The sequence below is a fragment of the Hippocampus zosterae genome, chromosome 20, assembly GCF_025434085.1.
Source record: "Hippocampus zosterae strain Florida chromosome 20, ASM2543408v3, whole genome shotgun sequence".
Taxonomy (NCBI): domain Eukaryota; kingdom Metazoa; phylum Chordata; class Actinopteri; order Syngnathiformes; family Syngnathidae; genus Hippocampus; species Hippocampus zosterae.
The window spans coordinates 1875467-1895434 of NC_067470.1; the positions used below are offsets into that span (position 1 = coordinate 1875467).

General features: G+C 45.8%; 1 protein-coding gene across 3 annotated transcripts in view; it reads right to left on the minus strand.

The window, feature by feature from the left end:
- Positions 1-361: 361 nt before the first annotated feature.
- The window catches only part of LOC127593301 (cadherin-12-like), a 104569-nt gene continuing 84962 nt past the window's right edge, over positions 362-19968 (minus strand). For all 3 annotated transcript variants that reach the window (XM_052054650.1, XM_052054649.1, XM_052054651.1), the window contains exons 7-12: positions 17065-17318; positions 12948-13084; positions 7862-7983; positions 6039-6156; positions 3702-3953; positions 362-1374 (exon numbers count right to left, since the gene is read on the minus strand). In XM_052054650.1, the coding sequence (XP_051910610.1) occupies positions 869-1374; positions 3702-3953; positions 6039-6156; positions 7862-7983; positions 12948-13084; positions 17065-17318 (1389 nt within the window). In that variant the 3' untranslated portion in view covers positions 362-868. The remainder of the gene's footprint in view (positions 1375-3701; positions 3954-6038; positions 6157-7861; positions 7984-12947; positions 13085-17064; positions 17319-19968) is intronic.

Here is a 19968-nt window from a genome sequence, read left to right on the forward strand (position 1 = left end):
GGAAAGAATTGCTCCTTTTTGGTGGCGTTTTTGTTTCGGCAAACCGTCAAGTCGATGCAATTGCGCCAAACGGCATCAGGAAGAAAACTACACAGAAGGAAACTCAAATAAGCTGCCAGGCTGTCTCTGTTAAGTGGAATACTTCCCCCCCGCGGCCTCGTTTTCCAAAAAGGAGGGGCTTGTGCTCCGCTCCGCTACGTCACGGCATATGTTGACATTCTTGGTTCCCTCACAAAATTGCTGCTCGACGCTCCCGCGACCAAAAACACATTTTGTCACGTAACCCCTCACTTGGTTGTTTTGACAGCCACTTGTCACCATCTGAGCCTTTTTTTTTTTTTTGTTGACTTTGTCTCATCAGACCATGATTCCAGTAATCCGTGTCCATATTTGGATTCAGTAAATGGATTTTTCATGTCACAATTTTTAGGGGATCACGCCCAATTTGGGGATTTCGCCGAGGGGACAGAAAATTCAAACCGTAAAGCTGTACCATTGTCTTCAGTTCGATAAATTTCCTTCGGCGTTGCCCCGTGATAATAAATATTGACCGACATTTGAGGGGTACACTCACTTCTGTAAAATGCCGTGTATAGACTTGACAGATATCCAAAGATGCATTTCCATAAACATGATTTTTTTTTCCTGACACCGCATGACTTTTATGCTGACGTTCAATATCAGCGGCTAAAATCCAATAAACCGGCCAGCATATCTTCCCGAGACTTTTTCCACATTCTGACACCTGACCCCCCCCCCCCCCCCTCCCCTTAAGACCCAAGGACATCCTAAAACGTCCACCGTGCCAAAGGCGGGCTCACCAAACAAAACAAGGTAACACGTTTGCTTGTGGAGTCGGCGAGTAGCCTCAATGCTCCGTGTTCGTCGAGTCCGAGCGGGCTTCCGCCTGCTCCCCGAATATTCCCGCCAGTGTCTTAAAGCGCGGCCCCCACTCGTTGAGGTAATCGTAGTCCTCCTCGGCATCCGCGGCGAGCGATTCGATGGAGCTAAGCGACTCGGCCACCGAGCCGTTGCCCTCGTAGGCGTAAGTGGCGAGCGAGTCATACGGCGGCGCCGAGTTGTCGCCGTCGTGCTCCTTCAGCCGCTGGTTGACGAATGCCCGGATGTCGGCGCTGTCCTTCGAGGGGGGCGCCCTGGGACCCTGTTTGACCTCCGGCTTGACGTCCCGGCGGAAAAGGTTGTCCTTGACCACTTTGGGGTTGCGCAGCGTTCCCATGTCGAAGGCGTGCGTGTCCTCCTCGCCGCCACCTTCGTCGTCGTAGTGGATCACGTTGTCCCGAATGTCCTCTTTGGACGACATTAGCGTCTCCTTCTTTTTCTGCCGCTTCAAACCCACGTAGAGGACCACTATGACTGGGGGGTAAGGGGGGGGGGGGCGGGGGCACACACCAAAAGAGAAAAGAATGTGAACTACTAGCTTTTAACTCATTCCCTCCCAAAGACGTTTTTAAACGTCTTTTCAGATTTGGTCGAGAATTGGCTAGTACTGACCAAGTTAATTACCCCCCCCCCTTCCACAACCCAATTCAGTGTGAGGCAAACATTTTGATCATTTTTGAGTGTTTCATTCTTGAGGAGAAAGACAAGGCTCATTTTTGTAAAAATCTCAATTTTAGACCTAGCATGTTAGCACGTGATGCCGCCCCACAGTGCAACTGTCATGTATAAAGCCTCCCCACCTTCCCCCCCCCTGAACCAAGTTCGTTGCCCCCAGTAACATCGCTCTGCACAAATCTGACATTCTCTTTGACTTTCACGCACGTTCCGCTTCGCTTGAACCCCCGCACGTGCTCACATTTGACCCTCACGTCTCCGCTCACGAGGAATTGGTACTTCTCTGGCCGCCCCGAGCAGTTCAAAAACAAATAAATCAAGAACATTGTGCACTGTGGCGCCACTGGCCGGAATTCATTTGGAGGTTAAACACTTGCGCAAACCTTCCGTGGTTGCGCTTGTTGTGTACACTAGTTTGTGTTCCAACTGTGACTAATTTCTTGGTAACAAATGGATGTATAAACAAACATCATCAAATCTCAGAAGCAACCCCCCCAAAAAAAAACGAAATAAATGGATAAAATAAAGCTCTAAGTAGGTCTCCTCGCTCACTTCCACCCCTCTCTCTCCCCCGCTCCATTTCAGTGCTAGGTATAGTGTACCACCACCCCCTAGTGGCCGCTATGAGTAACACAACAACAAGCCTTCACTTATTCATGAGCCAACCTGGCTCAAAACTTCATCGGCGGCTTCACAATGCAAATGAGAGACGGCTGATCTGCTTAATATAGCTCATCGCTCGACCTCGCCGCTCATTCCCAATAATCCTGCTCCGGAATCCAGTGCGGACCAGTTTTTTTTTTTTCCCCCCAGTGAGAATGGAAGCCAGGCAGCAGTTATATTGATGAAGTATGATTAAATACATGATTTAAAAACAAGGAGGGGGTGCTTATGTCTCCCCACTTGCTCTTTTCCCAGATTATGTATTGATTTCTGTGCATTCTTTGTGTGTGTATGTAATATTCATTCATTCATTTTCCGAGCCGCTTGATCCTCACTAGGGTCGCGGGGGGTGCTGGAGCCTATCCCAACTGTCTCCGGGCAGTAGGCGGGGGACACCCTGAATCGGTTGCCAGCCAATCGCAGGGCACACAGAGACGAACAACCATCCACGGTCACAGTCACACCTAGGGACAATTTGGAGTGTTCAATCAGCCTGCCACGCATGTTTTTGGAATGTGGGAGGAAACCGGAGCACCCGGAGAAAACCCACGGAGGCCCGGAGAGAACATGCAAACTCCACACAGGGAGGCCGCAGCTGGAATCGAACCCAGTACCTCTGCACTGTGAAGCCGAAGTGCTAACCACTGGACTACCGGGCCGCCCTATGTAATATATATATATATATATATATATATATATATATATATATATATATATATATATATATATATATATATATATATATATATATATATATATATATATACATATACACACACCCACATCTCAGGAGATGCTCTACCCAGCCATGATGTAGAGTGACCATCGTGGAGCCAAGAAAATAATAAAGTGAAGTTGGAAAGCCTGCCCTTGATTCAGAGCAACACGTTAACTTCCACAAAGCAACGACCGTCCGGCGTTCATGCTCCACAAAACAATGGCATCAAGTTCGCCGTTAACTCGCCCTCCCTCGTATGTAAATGAGGCAGGGCATTAACAGCTCGGGATGAAAGCGTTCCGCCATCACCTTGCAGGGAACTTCGGTTTCGGGTCATATAATCTGCCACCCCCCTCTCCCAATTCCCCCCTTCCAGCAGTCATGATTGTCTCAAAAATGAGCACATTCATAGTTTGTGTCCTCTAATCATCCCAAAACGCTTCAAAACGAGCAGTGTAAACACTGAGGAACTGTTTGGGAAATTAGGTGGATTGCCTCCCCTGGGGCCTTGTTGTGGATGGCGCCGTGCGGTTGCCGTGGCAACTGTCTGTCTTAGAGAAGGGCTCGACCACATGTGGACACATCTATTGAAGGATTGCAAATGTCAAGATGTTCTCGTCTCAGACAGCAAAACGGTTTCAAGATGTGATGTTGAAGTCGGGAAGAACCGTCGTTGTCTTTGACTGACGGCTTTGTCTGTGAATGAAGAAAAGCGTTTCGAGAGCTGTCCGGACGGCATACTGACCCAGCAGGATGACGATGCACAAGAGGATGGCGATGAGCGCGCCGGTGCTCAGGCCGACCGGTAGGAAAATGGCCTCGGCGCTGCACGTCAGCAACGAGCCGTCGGCCGCGCAGCCGCACACTCGGATGGTCAACGTTCCCGTGCTGCTCTTGGGTGGGTAACCGTTGTCCTCGATCACCACGGGCAGGTGGTAGATCTCCTGCGAGCGTCGTCGGAAGCCGCCGCGCTTGGTCACGATGCCGGCGGTGTTGTCTAGACCAGAGGACAAGGTCGGTTGGCGTTGGACGCTGCATTTTTTTAGTGTTGCCGTAACTAAATTTTCCTTAAACATAAATGGGTGCTAGATTTGAGTTATTTCGGTGTAGGAGTTTTATGTTTCAAGCAATGCAAAAATGAGTCAGGGGAAAAAAAACAGACGACGAAAATTAACAAGCGCCGACGACGTTTGAAGGCGATGGAGGCCGACGTGTCGCGTAACACCGAGCAAACGTGTCAAGATAAGAGCGGCCCGGTTCTGTCGGCTCGGGCTGGACCGCCTGACCCGCTGTCACGGCCGCTTTTGTTTCTCACAACAAGGCCGCCCGCTTCTTCTTGACAGGAAGGGGGAGGTCGGGCGTTTCAGCGCACCTTTGCAGCAGCAGTCTCGCTTTCTCGCTCTGCGTACTTCACAATCAACCTGCTGGTGGCGCCGCTGATGTTTACTTGCAGTCCCTGCCTATCGCGTCTCCCAGCGGCCCAATGTGTTCATAGGGCCGCCCGATGGGAGGGACGGGGGTTCTGAAAGGTAAAAGTGAGCTGCGCTTTTGGGATGCGGGTTCGTCACGGATGGTGAACGCATTGGCTTCCCCCCCCCCCCCCCGGGCAGACTTCATCCCGACATGGCCCACTTTTCCACTTCAAAGACCTCGGCCATTCGAGCCCTCCATGGTGGCCAACCGCCCGCCTTTGAGATGCATTTCTTTATTTATTTATGTTTTGTGGCGAGCGGTTTGACATCATTGTGGGGGCGTTAGCGGTGGCTAGCACGACAAAAAAAAAGGGATCTTTGTGAAAAACGCGGAGGAGTGGCATTCAAAGAAATTCTGAAAAATGATGTCAGGGCAATTTTAGCTGGTGTATATGTATTTTTAATTCAAATTTAACTAGGGGAGGCAATGTGAGGCTCAGAGCGAAATATTTTCATGGTCAGAAAAGAATGGACATCAACGAGTTCTGGTGGGGAAACGTTTAGCTCGTCAATATTTTTCATTTTAATTTCTTTTTCGTTTTTACTTTTGTTGTTTAACTTCAGTCGGTTTTAAACTCTTCCACGATGTTCCTTACTGCTGTAAAACAAGAAGATGTATCAAATATTATAAAAACGTTTAAAAATAAAAAGTCAACTGATTGCTTTAATATTGGTATGACAATAATCAAGCAGATTATAGAATATGTAGTGCGACCTTTCACGCACATATGCAACCTGTCATTCAAAGCTGGTATGTTTCCATCAAAAATGCTAAAGTTATTCCAATCTATAAAAGTGGAGAAAAACATCCGTTTACAAATTATAGACCAATATCACTACTACCGCAATTTTAATAAATATTAGAAAAACTATTTTCTCGCAGACTTGATAGCTTTATACAAAAGCATGCGCACTGAGAATCAATATGGCTTCAGTGAAAAACGGACCACCTCAAAGGCAGTTATGGAGTTTGTGGAAGCAATAGCCACGAATATAGACAACAAAGAATTTACTGTTGGGGTTTTCCTATATCTAAAAAACACTTTTGACACAATAGATCACAGTATATTATTGAAAAAACTAGAAAGATATGGCATTAGAAGTGTAGCTCATAAATGGATAAAAAGCTATTTAGAAAACAGATATCAGTAGATGCAGCTCAACAATAAAAAAAATGAATCAACTGAAAATCACTCATGGAGTTCCTCAGGGGTCAGTGCTTGGTCCAAAACTATTCATCTTATATATAAATGATATCTGCACGGTCTCAAACAAATTTAAATGTGTCCTATTTGCTGATGATACCACTTTCTACTGTTCTGGAATAAATCTGAAACAGCTCCTGACAACCGTAGAAAACGAATTAAACAACTTAAAAAAATGGGTCCGACAGAAATAAATTGTGACTTAACCTGAAAAAATCGAAGTTAATTGATTTTGGCACAAGACCCATCAAACACCAAGCAAAAATTATGTTAAACTCAATTGAGATAGAGTGTATACACTTCATTATTATTACCATATTGCCCCCCCCCCTTCCTCTTTCCATGATTACGAATATTCTCTCACTTGATTGAAATGTGGGCTGGTTGCCGACATACTCGACTTACTTCCAAAGTCTCTGATGGTGAAGTTCTTGTTCCTTACTTCGTCTTTTGTTGCTTTGAAGGAGAACTGCTGGCCAGAATTGGGCACATCTTGATCCTTTGCGCTGAACAGCTGAATCACCTTTTCGGATGACAACAAAACACATTTAAAAGTGATTTCGCAATTGAGCGCTTTCGGTGTACACCTCGCTCAAGTCGAAATTTGCAAGCTACCATCCATCATTGGTCGGGACCGCCGCGGCACGCCTGCGAATTGGACCGCGTGAGATCATAAAGTCACGTTTTCTCGGTGAGGTTGTGTCATAATAAACTCGTGGACACAGTCGCTGATTCAGCCGCCTCCCTTTGAGCCAGTAAAATATTGGAAAATGGCTCTCAGTATGATGCACTGCACTCGGGATGACTCAATCAGATTTTGGAGGAAATTGGGCCGTCAAGAGTGGAGTTTGGTCGGCTTTTGTGGTTTATGGCAGAAACTTTTTTGTTGTTGTTGCAATTTAACATTTCGTATCTGTCCAGTACAGGGGCTACTTGGTTCAAGACAGTTCAGTTTCTTGGGCGGCGTACGGCCACATTTGTCATCGGAACGGGCTGTAGCCTATCACTGACATACACAAACACAAAAATAAGTCTTGACGGCAGTATTTGATGACATATAAAACTTATCTGGGGCATAAATACGAAACAAATGAAAAACACCCAGCCTGGTGTTAACACGTATGTCGGTCCATCGAATATTCTTACGCTGAGCAAACTCGTTAATATCTTAATACCCAAGTGACAGGTTGAAACAAAACACTCTTTGTCAAGGCAGATCAAGTTGATTTTCGTCAGTCAGACAATCAATGTCGTAGGCCAGGAAATGTCCACGCGCAATGTTTGGAGCCCCGCATTCGACTCGATGGCTGTTGTTGATCCCATTTGAAGAACCGAGTCAATATGTCTTTGCACTTTAATTGAACAGCTGACACGACTGTCCCCGCCGAGCCGTGCTGCGTCAATACTAAACTCGTCGCGCCGACTGACAACAACCAATAAATCGTCTTTCAATTTGAAAGCGGCGCCATAACTTCTTTTGCACATCAGCGAAAATTCCAGAAGAGAGAGAGAGAAAAACGTCTCTCGATAACTGCGGCGAATCTCCTCGATGCGGCGATGTGATCGAGTGCCAAATGACGCCCGCCGCATGGAGATGCTAGCTAATGAGCTCATTTGCAGGCGCCGGTGCTTTCCAGTCCTTATTTACTCGCGCGTTCAGATTGGGCTCTGTCTTAAATGCATCATGCAAAAAAAGTACTGCAGGATGACTTTCACTTTCCAATGAAATATACCGTCCTTGTCGATTAAGAACTTCACACTGGTGACCTGAGCCTATGAGCAGGGTGGACAAAAATAATGGGACGGAAGGACTTCTTCTTTCCACGGTACAGCCAACCAAACAGGGAGTGATTAATGAGCAATATCGATACAAAACATCGAATGACGTCTAAAAACATAAGACGTTGAAATAAAATTCACCAGCGATCAAAGGTGCTTTCAGTAGATTGACATAGCAATACAGAGGCTGAAATCTGATTGGACCAAAACTAAAAAAAAATCTTCCAAAGTGGAAGTATTTTAAAAATAAATTAAATATGACAATTTAAGTTGCAGATATTAGTCAATCGTTCTTATAGTGCTGAGCCAACGGAGAATGCCTTGCTGCCTGTTAACTTCATCAATCTGCGTTTCTTTCTCATTACTTCCTCAACAGGCTTTCGTTGGGTCAACGCGTGATCACGTGTGGCGTTCAATGTCATGTGGGGAAATCGGACTGGACGTCGTACCTGTCCCACTTTGGCGTTTTCACACACAAAGCTCTCGTAGGGACTGGCGAGTTCAGGCGGGAACTCGTTGATGTCCAACACGTGGACGGAAACGGCCACCCGGCTGGTCAGAACTGGACTGTCTGGATTGGGAAAGATAAAACATGTTTCGAAATTGGATGTAAGATGACGAGGCGATTGCAACAAAGGTGGCAGTGACATCGTGTGGACAGCAGAGGAATTGCAGCCTGCTTGCAGAAGGACGCAATATTTTTGTTCGCGTTCTTATAAACCAAAATACTGAAGATTCACTTTGCAAGTCAATTGACAGTGTGTACCCCAAAATTATGTTTGGGCCCCGTGAATTTTAAAATAATGTTCTTCGAATAAAGAAAAAAAGTTCATGAAAATATATTAGCTGAATGACTTTTACGTGACGGAGGATATGATGGCAGATGCCCCCAAACATCAAACAGACAAACTGTTAATAATCCTGAAAGTATATCCAGTTCAGAATTTGATGGAGACGATTATTCGTGAGATAATCTTGGTGGCAAATGCGACTCGCGCGGTTAATGGAAGCAGGAGAGCCTCCCACCCCCCGGGAGACCTCGACAGCGTTCCATCAGTGCGGAACGAGGAAATGTTCTTTTTATACAACAGCCTTAGAAAGGTAAACTTTATGGATTTGATGTGGGAATAGGCTTTTCTCCGCTTACTAAGGTTGGAGATGGGGAGGTGGCAGGGATTGGGGGTGAGGGGGATCTCGCCGAGTCGTCTCGAGGGGATTTGAGATGCAAGACCTGGGCTCAGTGAGTAACCCGCCTCTGACCTTGACGCCGAAAGCAATCTCGCTGTGCCAGGAGCCACTTTGTATTTGCTCAGAATGTGCCGAGGTCCCGGATGCTTTGGAGACCTTCAAATCTTCTTTTACCTCGAAGACAGTTTTTTTAAAAGAAACGCTTTGATGACGACATGACAATCCTGACTGTACGATTCAGTCCACTAGGTGGCACCATTGTACCAAAATCCCTTGGCGTCTTCCTGAGCCTCATAACACAGCATGCTCAAATTGTTTTTATGAATCAGAATTCTTCAGAGGCCAGAGCCGAGCGTTTCTGCTGCTTATCACTTTTTTTTTGTTTTAAATTAAACTTGTTCGAACACAACGTTTCTCAAACCTTATCTGCTGCATGATATTCACGCCAAGTAAATGTTGACTTGGGGTCACACCAAATGCAAGAGCTGTCATGATGTGACCAGAATATATTTGTAGGGTAATGTAGAGTGATTCGACCGCGGTAACAATTGAGTCCAGGATTTGTCATTTATTTGACCTCCTGTATAAAAACTGAGAAGAAACCATCCAGGAACTGGAGAGGCTTCACACTTAATTTTTCTGACACATCAAATAGTGCTCCGGACCAAGCTACATAAGTTGAAAATCTTTTTTTTTTTTTTACTGTTTCCCCAATGTTTCAATATAAGGCAGAAAAGAGCATGGTCAACTGTAGCTCTCCTTTCCCACTTGCAAGTGCATTGCAATAGGTGAGCATACAGCCTGCTCGCTGGTTGTTTATCGGGAACCGAGGCTCCGTCGTACTTCACTGAAAAGGCCCAAAGACACCGACCGAATCGTGTTGTAGTGAGGAGAGGAGTTTCGTTAAGTCACGCCATATCCTCGTCTAGTAGAAATACATTGCTTTGCACCAATCTTGTGGCATTTTAAAACTTTTTTGGGTGGGGCCTTCTAAATTGTTGCTGTTCGCAGCAGGTCATGGTTCCTCGCTCAACTGTCAAAACCCATTAAAAAAATAAAATAATAATATTTTGTGGTGACTTTTATTGTCCCCTGATTTGGATGTATTTTGATTTGGTGGTGTGCCGTGAGATTTTTTGATTATTTTTGGAGTAGTGAAAAAGAAATGTAGCTTGGGAGACGGAGAATGTAGCAAAGTAAGCCACTGCAATAAAGCACATCCTAAAAGACAGGATGGCAAGTCCAACCGTAAGGAAAAGCTATGACGAGCTTCCTCACTGCCCCGAAGCAAGACGATTATTTTTCACACCGCGGTTCTCCGACGCATGAGAGCAGCCAAGAGAGCGCATGTTCCCGTAACCCGGGCTTCCTCTCCGAGGCGCCTTCTACGGCCGTGTCTCTGGAGTGCTGCAGATGGCGCTCTCATTTTGCTGCATGACTGCGGCGGCATGCGCATGGAAATCTCCGGGGAGAGAGTGAGAGCAACTGTCGTGTTTTTTTTTGTTTTTTTCCCCCCCTGCGCTTTCACTTGGCTGTGGTCAGAGAAGCAAAAGGGAACATGATCGACGGCTCTATTACTGAGCAATCGCAGAAGCCTCCTGATTACTTCATGGCGTGATTTCAACGGGCATTACTTTACATTTAATTGTGAATGAAGGACCTCAGTTGGCAAAAAAAGCCTCTTGCCTTTTGGCAGAAAAATGGATTCTCAACTTTTACTGACAGCACAACACAAAATGAATTGACACAAACCTGATCATTGCCAAGACGTACCATAAAATTCTGGATTGGTCAAGCACTGCTTTCATCTACATCAAGGCGGGGGGGTCAAACTCATTTTTGTCACGGGCGACATTGCCGTTCCGGTTTCCCTTGGAGGGCTGTTATGACTGTGAATTTTGTCAAACCAAATGTTGAACCACCTGCACATATCGCACACGCGGCGCACAACAAATTGATGGACAACTTGTTTTGAAAGAAGTCAACAATAATGGCTTGTTCAAATATTGTTGTTATGGATTAGATAATTAGCAAGCGTCATGGAAGTTGACATACTTGATTTACTTTCGCGGGCCACATTAAAATGATGTGGCGGGCCAGATCTGGCCCCCGGGCCTTGACTTTGACACACGTGGTCTACAAGAAACTCCTCACCTCGCTTTAACACACTTCCTTGGCATCACAAAGGCACAAAATGTTGGAAAACCACTACTTTTGTCGAAAACAGCATATCACAGTTTTAAATTTCTTTTTTAAAGCAAATAATGGCAGGCAGGTTTGAAAAAAATGTTGACAGAACATTAAAAAAAAATCTTGTCGCGGGCCGCTGAAAATGGATGACAGGCCACAAATGGCCCCCAGGCCGTAGATTGGAAATTGCTGCTTTACAATGGAAATACTATGAAGTTTGGACTTCAATAGATGACCTAAACCGCATTTCCTGGCAAAGGAAAAAAAAAGGGTTTCAACTGCCAAAGCACCAAGTCACAAAGTCAATTCCCGCACATGTGAAAGTGTTTTGCGGTTTCACAACACATCTGTCTGACTTACTCGTCTCCTTGGCGAGGAAGCATTATTTGCGCAGGGGTTGACTTCATTGTGACTTCAAACAAGTGACAACGCCGTGCGCGGCCATGACAAGACGGGGCGGCCAAAAAAAGACAAGCATCCAATAGCCCTGAGCTCAACCTCCTGCCAAATCCCATTCAAGGTCAAGACCACATTTCTTCTCTCAGGTCGGATGAGACGTGCCTATCGCTGCCAGGACGGGAAAGCGTGCGGCCATTATTTTACGCGAACAACCTGCCCGGGTGTCATTCCTGCTCTCGAGGAACATTCCAGGCCGCCGCGTGGAAGCGAGATAAGAGCACCAGCGAGGCGCAGGTGGGCGAGGACGATGCAGAAAGGAATGCACTGTTCCCTCGCTATATGGCCCTTCATCTGCTATAGCAAAGATTTTTTATTATTTTTTTAGAATCCATCGCCCTGTGGGCTACATTACATAAATACTAAAGTGCGGAAAATTGGGCTTTCGAGACTTTTTCATGTTTCAACAGGTGCCAGGGTAGTTCTGGGTGGCAGAAAGAAATTGAAAATTACAAATTACAGTTTCACTGTTTGATCAACACCCAAAACTGCAGTTTTTTTCCCCAATTTAACTTTTGAATGCCAACATTTGCTTGGGCTGTTTTGAAATGATTTGGCAAATCATGCTAGCCTGCTAGCTAGTACGTCGCTCTCCAATAAGCTATCGCAGGGGTGTCCAAACTTTAAAAAATACGCTTTAATCGTTCTGTTCCTGCACAGACAAAAACCTCAACGCTCTTCTGAGTCCGAAATAAAAAGTTTGAACTGAAATGAATGGCCATCAAAAAGCTCAGAGATGCTCTTGTCGCGCAGTTGGGTGACTCCAAAGCCCCTCGCCTCGCGCGCGCACCCCAAGCACGACCGGCGTGTTGCTGCCGTGACCTTGATGGGAAGCGCGCCATATCAGTTGCCAAGGTGACGGCGATGACGAGAGCGGCGAGTTTCACAGTGAGGCCTAATGAATATACAGCGTGGGTAATTTTGATTGAGCACCGGCCAGCCTCGGGGATAATGACTTTGATGCTTCTTAGCAGGAATGATGACTTGATGACGATGGATTTGCTTATTTATCCGGGAAATTTGCCGCACTTCCTTCCATTGAGATGAAAAAAAAAAAGATAATTAGCTTGATGGTGTGTCTTAAAACCGCAGCTCTGTCCACTGTAAATCTGCCGTAAAACTCACCCAGGCTAACGTTTTTACTATGGGCAAGGTCGGCAGCAAAAAAGAAAGAAAAAAAAAAACGCTATTAAAAATGAAAACGGCGAAGTTGAGGCAACCCTCCCGAGGGAGACGCCAACGTGGTTTATGATGGCCCGTAAAGCTTTTCGTTTAAAAAAAAAAAAAACGTGATTGAATATTGACAGTAGTAAAAGTGTTCAATCTGTAATGGCCGCCAGCGACAAAACGACTAGCTTGCGTTTTCAAATCCACGACTGTCGTCGTTAATGCTCCTTGGCGAACACTCACCAATGCCGCTGCTGTCGCTATTTTTTTAAAAAAATTTTCTGCCTTGTAAGACCCCAATATTTCACTCCGGTCTCTATTCATGTCTTTCTTGTGTTAATGCGCCAAGTTGCTAACGCTTTAGCCAGCTAGCGGTTCACAGATCCGCACTGTGAAACATGTCACCCCAAGTGGACAAAATGATAACTGCAGCTCACATGCAAAAAAAAAAAAAAACACCCCAAAAAAACAACCAAAAAAAATTGGCCGCTGCTTCATGGCTTTTATTTATTTACTCTCTTTCCCGCTACTTACTCAGCTTGGTGGCCACGATGGAGATGTTGTGCCAGGGCAAGGTCTCCCTGTCCAGCATCTCGTTGGTGGAGATGGTTCCCTCCGCCGGGTCGATATCGAAGTAGCTGTCCAGGTCACTCCTCCAGTCGATAGAGTACCTGGAAGACAAACCAAATTAATATTATTTGGTTTCAGGCAATAATCACGTTGTCAAAGTGTTCATTTACTCATCGGGAATTCTCATTTCGAGCCGACATTACAAATCACGTAATGGGCTACGTGCACTTTGGGCCACGCTGAGCAAATGAATGACTTTTTTTTTTTTTTTTTTTCCGGGGCAACGTCAATCTCTCAACCATCCGGCGACAATGTCAGAAAAAATTGTTTGCACGGCAAGCGGCGTTCTACTTCAATGCTGTCAAGCCTGCTGAAAGCTTCTATGCGGAATGACGGCCTCGTCAGTCAGCAGTCAACAGCGGTTGTCTCCCAATCCCCCAGAATCACAGCTTGTGTGGAAATGGTTTCCGCTTACATTTTGGAATTTGTCTTGGTACAGTTTTCATGTAAATCTTTGAAGCAAAAATAGCAAAAGAAAACGTCTCCTCTATGCTCGAGGTTCGATAGCCACACGGCTTTCATTTCAGATCGCGGATTGAGAACGGGCGGGCAAAATACGGTAGCGTTGCCATCTCGGTTTGTCTTCTTGTGCCGAGTGACTTGATCCTCTCATTCATATTAGTGAAAACGTTTTCATCTTGTCTTTTTCAGAGTGTCAGTCGGGAGTGGACGGATGGAGGGAGGGAGGGAGGCGGTCTGCCTCATGTTCACAAGATGAGAGAATGATGACAGAAGCACTTCTCGCTAAATGTTTTACAACTTTGCGGTTGGCTTCCATTTTCGTTCCGTTTGATTGAAGCCCGTCTTTTCTTTGAACGCCAGCTTTTTTAATCGCGGGGCGGGTACGGAATGCGGCTTTTACAGCGGCAACCACTTCGGGCAGAGGTCCAAAGATGGATGGAGTGTCATTGTTGCCCCTGCTAAATTATTTTACGCAAAGTGGGACGTAACAATCGAGTGATTAATCATTAACATTTCCATAATGTGGAATCGGTTGTTGATTTGCTCATGCCTTGAAGCAACGGAAGCCAAAACGTCATAAATCCACGTTGGTGCCAAGGAACTATGTTGAACTACGTTTAAGGAACTTCACTTCAACCAAACTGCTATGATATTCTAATTCATACAGTATTGTATACATATTTTTTTTATGCACGGATGCTATTTTTAGACCGCAAACGCTCACCAGCAAAGCAAGTTCTTGGGCATGCGAGTGTTTTAACGCAGGAAAAGCTCCTTAAAAACCAGACCACCATTCAACATTCATGACGGTCTTTTGTCTCTCCGGATACTGATGACTGTATGCGCTGCTGCTAAATAGCAAACCGACCTAAAAGCGTTCTTGCCTATGCGTGATGTCTGCAGCTCTCTATTTCTTTTTTTTATTTTAAACTCCAGGATGCGTGTTGGCCACGCTACGGATGAATATTTAACACGCCGGAGACAAAGTGCAGTTTTCCGAACAAGAGACCCTTGTTGTTGTGTGACCAAATGTCGACTCTGCGCTTTTGTTTTGTTTCGTCGCATGGTAAAATATTCATAAAAAAACAACAAAAAAACGCGGATCTCGTCCTGAGTCGCCTCACCGGGTTAATAGATTTGAAGAACAAAAGTCTTGTCATCCATTTTTTAAGAGTGCCCTATTGTTGTGGCACTCAGGCAAGCGGAGGTTGAGTTGCGGGAGGTGGGGGGGGTGGCGTGAAAGCGTCAAGGCAGCAGGAGTTGAGCTTCTCGCGTCACATCCATAACGGGCCGCTGATGTTTCAACGGTAATGACCAGTGAGTGAGCAACAGTAAAGTACAACGCTCGAACTTCGATTAAGATCCTATCGCGCGAGTTTTACGTGCAGTGCTTCCTTCTCACGGGGTGTCATCCACTTTCTGCCGAGAGTTATTTTTATGTCTAAAAAGCTGCGCTGCTGAGAGAACAACAAATGGTGATTGCGTGGGCGGGGAAGTGTCAGCTTTCTCGTCTTCGGCCTAACTTGGAGTGCGAGAGAATGTCCCGAAGAACATGAATTTGATGTTTCGCCGACATTTTGTCCCTGCGGATTTGACCTGCCGTCTGTTTGTTTTTTTAGCACTCAGCCGAGATGAGTGTAATATTCTGGAACAAGAAAGAAACTAGATTGATTTATGAGTAATGTCTGATCCAAGCTGGTCAAAGGTGGAGCGATGTGAGAATGATGAGATTTTGCTCGTGATGGGAGTGACTGTTTTATGTCAGAGCAACAAAACGAAAGATTTTGATGGCTATTGGTATTTTGGTATTGGAGGTAAACGATATACCGGGATCAGAATTGTGTGTCTGAGCCCGTCTTTGGCTCCAGGATTTTTGCTGACTAAGCACTGGCAAAAGGCTAGCAAAACAAAATTTAGGCTAGCAAAACAAAATTTAGGCTAGCAAAAACAAAATTTAAGCTAGCAAATTTTGTGCTAGCAAACATAGTTCTTTATTAGTTTTTTTCTCGCGTCATTTTTATGACATTCAAATTCAAAATGTTCAAAAAGATTTTCCAAAATCCTTCTAACACATTGTCGGGTTTTAGCGACTACTCTTTCCAAGATTTCCAGATTCAATCCCGTAGATCTGTTTGTTTTTCCATTTCATGAAATATGTTATTAAGTCTTGTAAAATCTTTATTTGACGAATGGAACTATGCAACCACCGTTCAAAAAGTCGGCAAGGTGGAGACAAGTTCAGAGTCGGCGAGCGATGACACCACGGGACTGTGATGCTGAGCCGCGCCGCCATTGATTGATTGATTGTTCCCGCGACTGATGACACAAGTCCTCCGCTCGGAAAAGCTGCGGCGGCCTTGATGAACAAGGGCCGTGAACATCGACGGGTGGATGAAAAGACGTAAACGCTTCAATCACACACTAGTGCCAGGAGACCGTTGGGACATGCTTGTCGGGACACGCCGTCCAATAGAGAGCGGGCGCATTGTGTTCTTCCCAATCAGTGTTGTTCTCGAGAGCACTTCATTAGCGGTCCAAAGCGCTTCGTTTCGTCTCATAATTACATTTACGCTGCTAATTGGAGACAATTGAATAATAGTTTCACCAGGTTTGTCAATGTCTATTGTCCGGATAGGCTGGAAATGTTGGGCCTCATTCGACAAGACTTCTTAGGACAACCATTTAAAAAAAAAAAAAGATGTACTCCGAAGCGCCTCTAAGTGCAGAAAATACGGGTTATCTTTTTTTTAAGGTGCACTTTCAGTGAATGGCCTATTTTAAAACATATATACATAGGGTGTGATTGCGTTATGCATCCACTAGATGGAGCCACACTAAGGGGAATACAATACAATACAGCTTTATTTACATTGAGCTTTCTATGTTACATATACAGCAGATTTGACAATAAAATTGTATCCAGTCCAATCCAAGCAACCGCTGTAGCTGTAACAAAGTGCTTTCCAAAACATTTAAAATAATACGTCCAAGAAAGCGGAATATTGATCCATATTGAAGGCGCGTCGGATTATAAAGCGCACATTCGGCTTTTGAGAACAATTAATGCTTTTAGCTGTGCCGCACAGAGTGGAAAATACGGTACATCTTCCATGTCCACAAAAAGGCTCGCAAGCTTATTTTTTTTTATGGACCCAATTAGAAAGTGAATCATAATAGGCATTTGTGAATTTTCGGTGCGGTCATTTTGAAATAAAGTCCTCTTTTTGAATGGTTGGAAAAAGGGATGGAAATTTGAAACATATCAATGACAAAATAAACGACAGGTCAATCCATTTTTTAAACTAATCGTTAGTTGAAGCCCTCATTATGAGGCAATTTTCATCGAGAAGACTACGTTCCCGTCTCACCGCGCTTTTGTTTTTGGATTTAGCGTACTACATTTTCATTGCTGTCTTGATTTTCTTTCATTATCTTCAAGCTCAAATTCCTCTCATTTGTACGACAACAAAGCCATTTGCGATCCATAACGTGGATACTTTTGACGTACGCGGACGACCGGGCGTCGGACAAAAGGAAGTTTTCCTGAGTTGAACTTCACCTGACTGGACTGCTGCTGGCATCCAAGTCCTGCGCCGTCACCGCTCCGATGATGGTGCCCGCCGGCGTGTCCTCGTACACATCCATCACGTAGGCGGGCTTATTGAACACCGGGGGCTCGTCCACATCCAGAACGTTAATCTTCACCGTGGCCGTGTCTTTGAAAGCCCCGAAGGTCTGGAATCGGGGATCCAGATGAGCGTTGGACGCGTCGACCTTGAAGGTGTACGCCTTCTTGCTCTCATAGTCCAGCGGCTGGAGGACAAAAAGAAGAAAACCGGGCGGGGCTTCAAGTCACAATCACCGCCGCCGCTGCCGGTTATTTGTCATTTCAAAAGCATCGCGGTGCCATTATCCCCCAACATCCATTTTATAACTGTTGTTTTTGGAAGTCAGCGTGGAGATGGATGACCCGGATTGGTGCTCGCCAACCGTTTCTGTGCCCCCTCTGCAGTGGAATAAATGAGCGGCACACCCCGTACAGGTCATAATGACCATAATAGCGCCTCCTGGATAGGTGGTAGAAAACATCAGCAGCTTGAAGGCACTGTTCTTCGGTTCTTTGGGCCATTTCCAAGGGGGTGGCATCTCAACCGACTCTCCCTCATGGATTGAATTGATTGCCGACAAACTTTAACTGGCTTTCCGAGACCAGAGTTGGGCAGAATACTGAAGGGGCCCACAATTTTTTTTTTCATCAGTGTTATTCGGGTAGGGGGCATCTCCGGCCACGCACTTCCAAAACAGATGTAGTATTTTTACATACGTGCAAAATACGTGCTCATCGATATATTTCATTTCTCATGATCCACCATTCCTAACCGAAGAACAAATAAATATCACGTATAGTATCCCCCCCACCCCCCCAATGGATAAAAATGACCATTCAAGGATGGCACAAAACTGCAAAAAAAACAACAACAAATTGCTGAGTTGATTAAAACACAGGGCGGCCCGGTAGTCCAGTGGTTAGCGCGTCGGCTTCACAGTGCAGAGGTACCGGGTTCGATTCCAGCTCCGGCCTCCCTGTGTGGAGTTTGCATGTTCTCCCCGGGCCTGCGTGGGTTTTCTCCGGGTGCTCCGGTTTCCTCCCACATTCCAAAAATATGCATGGCAGGCTGATTGAACACTCTAAATTGTCCCTAGGTGTGAGTGTGAGTGCGAATGGTGGTTCGTTTCTGTGTGCCCTGCGATTGGCTGGCAACCGATTCAGGGTGTCCCCCGCCTACTGCCCGAAGACAGCTGGGATAGGCTCCAGCGCCCCCCGCGACCCTCGTGAGGATGAAGCGGTTCGGAAAATGGAAGGATGGATGGATTAAAACACACTTTCTCAACAATCTTGAGTCTATAATTTGCCAACAATTTTTTTTTTTTAAAAGAAGTGGCTTGACGGCAGCAGCGTTTGCAAGTTGTAGTATTGTGGAAGTGGGCACCAGCGTGTCTGATGGAAACAAAATGACTCAGACCAAACTCAAGTACCCCAAATTGCGACGAGGAAAAAAAAAACAAACACAGAAAGCCAAGAACATTTTCATACAAAGCGGCAGCACTTGAACACCAAAATACCTTAACAGCTTCCTCACTATTGGCAAAAGTTGCCCAAAATGAAAAAACAAGCCGTCGAGAGGTTGACACGCTCGTCCGTCCGGCAGCTTCTGACATGTAAACTCAGGGTCAATTAGTGAAACGTGAGTGGAGGAACGCGCTCGGATCGACGTGCGAGGGCTGAGGTGTGAATATCTTGACAGCGGCGACTCGCTTGTTCACGCCTCGGCCTGTCTGCTGCCCTCTCATGTGAGACCGCCCACACTCGGCGAACGCTCGCCGCCGTCACGCTCCGCCGGCCCCTGCCGTCGCGCGGGAGACATCCACGTTGCGTGTACTTCAAATGGACTAACAAGGCGGCACCTCGGCAAGCGGCGCTTACCTGCCCCTCCTGTCCCGGGACGCCTGACTTCTCTGGCAGCTTGTTTGGAAAGACGTTCAAATCGCTTTCGAACGAGGAGATTGTTTTGTTTTTTGTTTTTTTGGTGCGAAATCCCATCTCAACGAGTCAAAGTGCAGCTACGAGAAGTTATTTCATGCTTTTCTAAGATAATTACGACTTGGAATAGGATGTGCTAAAATAGCCACATGCTGCTTCACCAAGACATTATCTGGATCATATTTAGCTAGCAAACCCGGACTGGTTAATTCAATTTTCAAGTTTCTCAAAAGCAGCCTAATCACGCAAACTGACACGAGAATAAATATAAGCTTTTTTTTTAAGTGATAGAAGCAACCCCCCCTCCCCCCAAAAAACAAGATGCTCTGTCTTACAACTAAATTGCATCCGATGGAGGCGAGAGACTTAGAGACCCTCCTGTTCCTACTGTCATCGGTTTTCTTGATTTTACAGTCGTCCTCTGTTCTGGAGGAGCAGGTGTCTATTAAAGGACTTGTGGGGAAGGGGGAGAGAGAAAAAAAAAAAAAAAGACACGGCGAGGTCTGCCAATCTAAAAGCAATCACTGACCATCAGCTGGCGTGATTGGTTTGATTACAGAGCAGCAGATGCAAGCGCTCCAGGCTCTTGGAGCCACACTGGGGAAATGCATCAGGAAATGCACTTTGTCCTTCTGCGTGGAAGGCGGTTGACGACGCCGGCTTCTCACATGCGCACTTTAGAAGACACAATTCATCGCGGCAGGCATTCAAAGCGCACAACTAAAAGGGCTCAAAACGGCCGGGCAAAAAAAATGACAGCGAGTGTCGGAAGTCAGCGACACGAGAAAGACATTGAACGTGTGGTCCGAGCTCAACGGTAACACGTTGTGGGTTGCGTTTTTTTTTTTTTAAGGAGGTCAGAGTACTACTTTGATCAAAACAACACGAGGTGACAGGGGTTCACATTTAGTGGAGCCTCCC